The 9,453-nt window shown below is 36.8% G+C and overlaps 1 protein-coding gene across 31 annotated transcripts in view; it reads left to right on the top strand.

The window, feature by feature from the left end:
* Positions 1–1,648: 1,648 nt before the first annotated feature.
* The window catches only part of PRP40A (pre-mRNA-processing protein 40A), a 34,347-nt gene continuing 26,542 nt past the window's right edge, over positions 1,649–9,453 (top strand). For 7 of the 31 annotated variants that reach the window (XM_088865809.1, XM_088865831.1, XM_088865827.1 and 4 more), the window contains exons 1-8: positions 1,846–2,105; positions 2,209–2,244; positions 5,523–5,591; positions 5,702–5,764; positions 5,868–6,209; positions 6,567–6,773; positions 6,912–6,988; positions 7,156–7,225. In XM_088865809.1, the coding sequence (XP_088721935.1) occupies positions 5,559–5,591; positions 5,702–5,764; positions 5,868–6,209; positions 6,567–6,773; positions 6,912–6,988; positions 7,156–7,225 (792 nt within the window). In that variant the 5' untranslated portion in view covers positions 1,846–2,105; positions 2,209–2,244; positions 5,523–5,558. Of the gene's footprint in view, positions 2,106–2,208; positions 2,245–5,518; positions 5,592–5,698; positions 5,765–5,867; positions 6,210–6,566; positions 6,774–6,911; positions 6,989–7,155; positions 7,226–7,451; positions 7,530–9,453 lie in introns of those variants that run through there. The other 24 variants (XM_088865813.1, XM_088865805.1, XM_088865829.1 and 21 more) reach the window with 8 other exon arrangements.

Genomic DNA, 9,453 nt, shown 5'->3' with positions numbered 1-9,453 from the left:
CCCTATGCTTGAGCCCTTTAGGAATTGTAGAGAAATGGACCCAACGGTGAAGAGAGATAAAAATGGCTCATTACTTACTTTAGGGATGCAAGATATGGGGTTTTTTATGAGGGGATTCTTGCTTTTTATGTTTGTCTCTACTCCCATATTCAACAGTTGTTCGCTTTCTCTTGAAATGGATGAGTTGGTCTTTCTCCCTTTAAATTTCAATAAACAAAATATTATATATCTAGAAATATTATTATTATTTTTACAAATTTTTTTACTTTTTTTGTTAAAATATAATAAATTGTACTATTTTTTTTTTTGTTTTCTTTTTCAGATTTTTGTGTTGCTTTGCTCGTACATTTCTTTCATTTCTTCCCATGTGATTTATCACCCTAAAAAAATATTAAGTTTTAATTTTATCAGCCAAATAGTCATAAATTATAAATATATAGAACAGTCAAATGTCCAAAGAAAAACTTATATCTAGATTATATAGAAAGCATGCAAAGGTCGCTTTTCAAATTTCTAAAAATTTGAATTTCAAATCCTATTTTGTCAAACATATCCTTAACAATAACACCCCAAAACCTATTTATTTTTAGAGAAAATATCGTACAAACCCTAATTATTCATTTTATTTCACGGTATACCCTCATTCCATTTTTCTTTTAAGCGACATAAATAAACCCTCAAATATTTCACCTAACCCCCCCTCATCCCTTATTTATCCGTTTATTTACTTTTAGCCATAAAAACTGACCCCAACAAATTATTTTGTTCCATCTCAATCCAAAATCATTTTTAACCATCCTTACCATGTTTTCATTTTCACTACGGTAATCTCTCTCTTTACTACGACAATGGCTCTTTCTTTATTCGACAAAGTTTGCTCACATCTCACAGTAAGTTTCTCTCTTTCTCTCTCCTCTCTTTCTGTCTCTCTCTCCCCCGACTTTCAAAATCTCCATTGCTCTCACTGTCTAATACTCTCTATCTTTGCCTTCAAAACCACCATTCCTCCTATTATTTGGTGCTGCTGTCATATCAATATTTGTTTTCGGTCTCTCTGTACCCCTTGGGTTATTGTTATCTTTTTCACCTTTTCTCTCTCATTGTTATATGTCTTCTTATTTTTTACTTCCTATCCCTATGATCCATATTAATTTTGATCTTTCCTCTTTTTCTCTATATTTGTTGTATGCTTTTCATATAGAAATTAGGGTTTCTTGGTGCTTTGATGTATAGAGAGAGATTACCATAGTAAAAATGAAAGCTGAGGAAAGGAAATGATAGTTAATTTTTTTTTTGAATTGAAATAAAAAACGATAGTTTGTTGAGGTCAGTTTTTATGCCAAAAGTGAATAACCACATGAAAATAAAGGATGAGGGGGTTAGGTGAAATATTAGAAGATTTATTTATGCCGCTTGAAAAAAAATAGAAAGAGGTTCTCTTATGAAATAAAATGGAGAATTACTGTTCCGTACAATACTTTCCCTTTTGTTTTGTTTTGTGAAAAATATTCTATCATCCTAAATCTTAAAATGCAAGAGAAAAAAATTCCTTCATAAGCAGCGCTTTTGTCCATGTAGATATTATGCTCCTGCGGGAGCACGTGATAGGAACTCATCACCTATCACATTGCTCTTCAAACGAAGGATTGAAATTTCTCTCACGTGAGGTGAGTGCACAGTTGCCAGTACGGAATAAATGACGAAATTGCCCCTGCACGTTTTCAATTCACTCAGGGCGTTTGCGTCCGAAATTGAAAAATTGCAGCACAAGAGGTTTTCTTAGGGGTTTTTACACTCATTGCCGACCCTTTTTAAAAGCCCTGGGCTCTGAGTTTTCTCGTCTTTGATTTGGATTCGAGGTAACGGATGGATTTTGTTTAAATTTCTAGGGTTTGGCGAGTCTTCTAGAATTAGGGTTCACCAAATTTAGGTTTTACTAAACTTAGGAATTTTAGGGTTATTGCAATGCAATAAATTCATCGCTTCACTCCATTTCATGGACATCAAGCGCTAATTCATGGCTTTCTGCATTACCAATAGGAAGTTGCGGTTTTCTTCCATCTAATTCTGCACATTCAAAGATTTGGTTCCCTTTTCCATTGCAGGTTTGTTGTTTTTCTTCCTCTTCTTGTGTTATCTAATTGTTTAGAATGTGTATGTCTTTGTTTTTTGATTATATGTTTCGATTGTTTGGTTTTCTCATTGCAGGTTCTCTCTCTTGCCAGGGCAGTGGTTTTGTATCAGGTTATCTCTCTCTCTCTCTCTCACTTCTCTGCAACTTTTATTGTATTTTTTGTGCTTCATAGCGTGTTTTTTTACACTTCACCTTTTTTGTAGCTCTCTTTTGGAGGTTGAGAGTGAGTTCTTCTATTGCACGAGATGGCAGTGATCTTCATGCTTTGCTGCTGAATCTGTGATTTTTCACTGCCATTTGTGCACAGTAAATTGTACTTTGTTTTGTGAAAATTGAATGATTCACATGCATCACAAATAAATTATGTGTTTTTCATGTTTTTTACAAAGGTTTAGGTTTAGGTTTTAGGCATTGTTGATGTGTTTCCCGGCAATGGTGATCAAGCTGTAATTGTTTGTCACGTATGAGATATAATGGCTTTGATAATCCATGAACTCCGCGATTCAATGGCTTAACTGCTATATTACTTTAAGATTTATTTGGATATTCTTGATCACCTTCGTTCTCTTTGTCTCTGACCTTGCATGTGTCATTGATCAAAAGGAGAAAAAAAAAGAAAGAAAAGAAGAAAGAACTGAGCTTGCATGTCATCCATCAAAAAAGAAAAAAAAAAGAAAAAAAAAAAGGAAAACAAGAAAAAAATAACTGAACTTGCATTTCATTGATAAGAAAAAAGGAGAGCATTGAGCATGCACGTCATCAATGCTGTGATTTGATTTCCTTTGTAATCCTTAATGTGTCATTGATTTCTATAGTATCTCCAGTTTATAGCTTCATGACTTAGAATTTTAGATTAGGACCATATTGCATCTGAGAACCGAGAGTACTTGCATAATCTAGTACATAGATTTGCATACATTTTGAATTTCGGGAATATATTAGGACCATATTGCATCCGAGAACCGAGAGTACTTGCATGATCTAGTACGTAGATTTGCATACTTTTTGAATTTTGGGAAGTCCTATTTTATTTCATTTGCATGGCTGCATGCTGAAATTTTGGCTGTTAATGTTGATCAATCTCGAAACTCTCTGGGTATATGAATCATTCATAAATGATTTTGAGATTATCATTCTCAATAATTTCAGGATCTTTGGTGTTTTGGGGAATGTGCATTTATGGTAATGTCCTTATTGGGAAATATCCGTAGGATTGCACTAGTCATTATTAGAGATGTTGTTTGGGATTTGGGCACTGGACTATTGATGATTGCAACAATGCATTTTGAATCCTATGCTGACCTATCCAAAAGAAAGTTACAAGAGATGCCACACAAGATTCATACTTTAATCCCATGAAAACCAGTGTTGAAGGACTTGGCCGAGTCCTGAGTAACTTGACCTCGGCCTATGGCCGAGGCAAGTTCCAGGGACGAACTAGCCCTTGTTAAAAGCTTTAAAAAAATCATTAGTTTTTGTTGAAAATCACTAATATATAATTTAGAAAAACATTTTTATGTGATTTTTATGGTTCTTATGATGATTTGGGAACCTTTCTTATTAAGAACTTGATTTTTTTATTTTTCCTTTTTTTATTTTTAAAATTTTTCTGAAATATGTCAAGATATAAATCCAAAGGGGCGTTCACTTGGTGTGACGGTAAAAGGCTCGGGTAGCCAGTGCGAGAGCGCTGGTTTGAGTCCTGAGAGTGGCCATTTTGTGATAAGCCAAAGGTTAGGACTGTTTCGAGCCCACCCCTCTCAGGCGGGACCAGATCGGGTTACGCCCCTTTCTTTTTATTTCAAGATATAAATGCGAATGTCCATTAATCCATGATGGAGTCCAAGTCGGCCGGGTTACTCGGCTCAGGTTAGGGTGGAGTCTGAGGCCGGAGCTGAGTTTCAAAGCATTGATGAAGCCTATCCATGGGAGATTGTTTATTTATTTTTGAATCTTCAGTTCTAATTTTGGAATGGCCACTATCGTCATGGTTTTTGGCTTATTGTGTTGCTATATTTTCCTTCTATTTAAATAGTCTCTCTTTTAATAAGCTGATGAGAGAATTACATAAAAAAAAAAAAGCTGATGAGAGAAAATGTTCTTTCTTTTCCATCCTTTCTTTTCTCTGTAAAAAAGTTGGTCTGATATTCCTTTCCAGAAATCGGCATTCCATGCCATCAGCATAGTGATAGTGTAACTTTGTCGTTGTGCGCTGATTTTTGTGAAATATTACCGTGGTGCATATTCTATCCATTGATACACAAATAAGAGATATTTATGGTTTTTGGTGTTCTGGTAATATGGGTACTCTTCCTTTCCTTCCATTCTTTGCGGTGTATGAAGGTTGGTTTGGTATCCCTTTCCCGAAGTAGGCATTCTCTATCATCAACACAGCAACAGGGTATCTTTGTCTATGTGCACTGAATCTTTGAAATATACACACTGAATATAGCAAAATGGTTCCTTGACCATCTGCTGCACCGCAATTATTGCTGAAAAATAGCAAGTAACGAGAATAAAATTTGGGCAAGAATAAAGTTTGTATCTCTATTGATCTTGAAGATTTTGTACACATTTTGTACCACCGTGGTGGTTTTAGTTGGAAAAGAACAGAACACAAAAATCTGCAGTTTGTAATCACTCAAACCATCTGTGCTTGAGTGCTTTGGCTACAAAGATGACTGATTTGACAGAAGCAGATAGGGGCTTTTATTTTTTTTACTTGTTTCCTGAAAAATCTTATGTCTAAGGTCCATTTGGGCGAAGAATTATTACCAAAAAGCCTGTTCTCTTCTCCTTCCATTCATGAGCAGCAAAGAGCATTGTTTGGTCTGCATCCTCTCTCTACGGGTAAGGGCAATTTCTCTGCTTATTTGGAAAGTGCTGTGAAATGATCTTATCTAGGAATTGCCACATGAGTGTCGAAACAGGGCATGACAACTCACAGTCTACTATCGAGATAAAAACTTGCCATATTGAGAAAGGATACTCTTTGCGGTGTTGCGTTTTGTCTGACATGGGATGACTTCTTTCCTCAAACATGCATCATGAGTGATACTTGTTATATGTGATAGTTTTGCATTTTGTATGTGGAGCCTGTGATTACCAACTTCAAAGTGCTTCTGAAGGATATTGTCAGTAACTAGTTTGTTGTACGGGTTGTGCGAACAGCTGGTAGCCATATTCTTGTAAGGGATGGAGCTCTAAGGTCCCCTGCATTATTCTAATCATTTAATTTCTATTGAATTTTTTTTTTTTTCAAGTGGTCTTTTGTAGTTGAACGCAAATGCTATGGTTTATTGTCCTGAAATCGAATATTTTTTTTGTTATTAATAAGATTTTCTTATGTGCATACTGTTGGACTGGGACTTAATCTATCCCAAGTCAGCTCTGTTGCTGTTTCTGGTCACTGGAAAATCAGAAAATGGCAAGTAATCCTCAACCCACTGGGGCCCAGGTATCCTGCTGTGCCTCTTCCTCTCTCTCTGCCCATTTGTCTTCTGCTGTTAATGATCTTTAGGTTTAGCCAAGGCTCTTAATGACATTATTGGTTGCTTGAAAAAGCAGCTCCGGCCTCCAGCAATGGGGCCTGGAGGCCCTCAAAACTATGGCACACCGATGTCTATGCAGGTTATAATCTTTCACTTCGCAGCAATTGATTCATTCTGAGGATTTTGGCATTTTGGTTATTCAAAATTTCTATATCTACTGAACTATCCTTTGCGGTTTGCAGTTTCGACCAATGGTTCCAACTCAACAGTCACAACCATTTATTTCTGCACCCTCCCAACAGTTTCGACCTGTAGGGCAAGGTATTCCTGCTTCCAACATTGGCAGTCCTTCCCCTGTCCAAGCCCAGCAAGCTCAGTATGCTCTGGGAATGCAGCAGTTGCCTCCAAGGCCAGCCCAGACTGCTCAAGTTGCACCTTCTCCACAAACAGTTCCACTGTCTTATATCCAACCAAACAGACCGATGACATCTGGACCTCTACAGATCCCACAAAATCCTCAGCATGTTAATATTCATCCACCTGGTTTAGGTGGCCCAGGAACAGTATTGTCTTCATCCTACACGGTATGATTGGATGGCATCCTAAATTTATTGGAAACTGTAGTATAATTTATTGGTCCTCATCATTCATTGAACCGATGAATGGTAATGAGAGTGAAGGGAAGAAAGGGGGGGGGGGGGGGGGGGGGGGGGTGGCACACCACTGGGTTCATGCCCTTTTCTGGTGTGCCCCAATCTCTTTGTCACCATCCATTATTTAGGGTGCAAAAGTGACCTAGTGGACTACAGTTTTTGTATAGTCCATTGGACTATAATGTACTTCACAATAATCATCATACTTGTTGTTAGGTTACCCATTGCTATGTAGTTAGGTTACACATTGGTATGTGACCTTGTTTCTTATTCGCTATATGTCTGCAGTTCACTGCCCCATCTTCATATGTCCACCCACAGAACAACATTAACATATCTTCTCAGTATCAACCCTCATCTCAAATGCAAGTTCCTGGTGTGCCCTCTGGATCTGGGGGTCAGCCTTGGCTGTCATCTGGAAGCCAAAGTACGACTGTCATTCCTCCAGTGGTTCAGGCCAGCCAGCAATCATCCTTTGCCGCTTCCACGGCTCCAGTAAATCTCATTATTTTTCTTCTATTTCTTCGTGGTGCCTGTGCTCTCCACATCATTTGCACTTGGGCTCTCCCTTTTCATTAGGCGAGGTCTTTCTGATCTTTTGATTGGCTTCTTTTTGTCATTTATGACTTTTAGGTTGCCACACCGCAGCCTAATCCCACTTCGCAATCTTCATCAGATTGGCAAGAGCACACTTCTGCTGATGGGAGGAGGTATGTTGGTGCTAGAGCTGATTTCCTACTGGGGCAATTTCTAAGTGGTTGATTTTTTTCTTTGTTCTTTTCTATTCAGGATATTATATAAAAATTTCGGACTTTGTCATAAAGTATGGTGCACGTGGTTTTGCTTTCTTATTATCTGGATCTCTCTTTATTTACAGGTACTATTACAATAAGAAGACTAGGCAGTCTAGTTGGGAAAAGCCCTTAGAGTTAATGACACCAATTGAGGTGAGTTGATGACTATTTTGGTATCTGTTTGGTTCTCATAATGCTATTGATGCTTTCTGGTTGGCATGCTATATCATATATGATAAATGCCTTTAAAAAGATTTGAGAAATGGTGTTGCCTTTTATGGTTGTTGACAATTGGTATCTGCAGTTCTGCACTGAATCTGATCAAAATTGTTTTATACGGACTTTCTGTTTTTTCGCATGTTCTGCTACTGGTTTGTAGATATCTTTTGGAAAGTCAGGAGAAATTACGGCTGCCCTGTATGCTCACTTATGAAGGCGGGATTTTCCTTTACTCAAGGCAGGCAAACAATGCTGTTTCCCCTTTACTTTACCTTGAGGGGTGCTTTATTTTGCTTGTGATTTATTATGATCAGCAACTCAAGGCCTGCAGTTTTGTTTCTAACCATAAAGACTACAACATGCCTTACACTGTCTTTGCCTTTTAAAATTTTCTCATTGTTATCTGACTATGACTCCTTATGAGTGAGATGCAACTTATCATTATGGTCATCACTGCCCTGCATTCCAAATTTGTATGTATATTCAGATCATATTTTCTTGATTAGATGATTGTGCACATGACCACTGAGTGTTGTCTGAACGGCAACTGTCATTTTGGTGTTATTGAAGCTTACTAAGCAATTCGGTAATTATTGAAAATGAGGGTAGCATTTGGATTTTTTTATGATGTTATACTTTAGTATTTTGGTGTAGCTATTTTTCAGATGTGTTTTTTGATAAGTTCATCGAGTTGATTTACAGGAATAATTATTTGCAGTATTCTCTGTTGTATAGTCTCTCATGAACTACCTCATTTATTTATGGTTAAGTGAAGCAAATGTGTCGTTTTTAACCGTTTTCTTTACCAACTTGTCATTTATTGGCATTCATTTATAGTTGAATCATTTTGCTGGAAGTTTTAGTCGTGATCTTTTATGAGTATGATCTACTCTGTGAAGTACAAAGGTAGTTCTATGATTCTCCTCCTCTTGGCATGATGTAAGTTTATCATCTATGACTTGCTTGACACATAGCTTTTAAGGGGATGCTTTGCGGTACACAATGTGCTACTCTATTGAGAGGTATGAAATGAAATGGTTTTATTTTACTTCCTTGTGCTATGATATCATATAGTGAACTCTGCCTGGTGATGTAATTGTATCTGGTACTTCTTCATGCCTGGTTTGTTTATACAAGCAAATTAACCTTCTGGATTTTTGAAAATCTCTTCTACTGTTATTTATTATTTGGTTATTTTAGCTTATGAACTTTTTGGAAACATTAAAAGCTCCTTAACTGCATCTACTCTTGTTATTCCTTGATTCTTTTAGTTTACAAGCTTCTAGAATTGTTAAAAGAAAATTATCAAACTTTGGCAGGTGAATCTGATTTGAGCTTGTTCAACCAACTGAATACTCCATTGGAAGAGGCTATTTTTCAGAGAATATAAATTTCATTTGAAAGTTTAGATTGCATATTAATATTTCTGCAGTATGATAATTCCCTTACCCCCTTTGACTAATGATGCCTCGAGTGCAATGAGGCATCTAATGATACCATCGGAAACTATTAATTGGTCAAATTCTTCATTTGCTCTTATAGGCTTTATATTTAATGTTATAGTAGACATTCTGTAATAGCTTAGATATAACCTCTGTACCTTTACTCCCTGCTTTGTTCCGTTTGACCTCCTTGAACTCAACAAAAAATATGCATACTGTTATCCACTTCCAAATTTTTGTCTGAAAATGTGTTCGAGATGTAGTTAATCAGCTCTCCATGTGGGTATTATTTCAGTCCTCTATGATTTTCTCCTTATCTTTTGAGTAGATTCATAGTTTTTATATACATGTTCATGCATATTTGGCTATTCAGTGCTCTGAATGTTGAACCATTTTAGATTCATGGACACACTCACATATATATATGTGCATGCATGTTTGGCTATTCAGTGTTGCATTCTGGTTCCCTCTCATTTCTCTTTGATAATTAAATTTTGTGGAGGATCAAAACAGAAAGGCATAATGTATACAACAACTATAATTAACTACAAAGGCACATCGTCAAGGCTTTCAAAGTAGAGGGAGCAAAAAAACCTCTCTACCTGTTCCTCTAACCAAGGAATGGCCTCCTCATTGGCATTTTCAAGGATGTGACCACCAAGTTTCAGACGTTGAGTATCTTGTCAATTAGTTTTGCAACATTCTGTAGACATGTCTGAT

This window comes from Amborella trichopoda, chromosome 4, assembly GCF_054954075.1.
Source record: "Amborella trichopoda isolate Santa Cruz 75 chromosome 4, AtrichopodaSantaCruz75HAP2 v2.0, whole genome shotgun sequence".
Taxonomy (NCBI): domain Eukaryota; kingdom Viridiplantae; phylum Streptophyta; class Magnoliopsida; order Amborellales; family Amborellaceae; genus Amborella; species Amborella trichopoda.
Note: the sequence above shows the minus strand (reverse complement) of the source record. Positions and strands in the feature narration are given on the sequence as shown.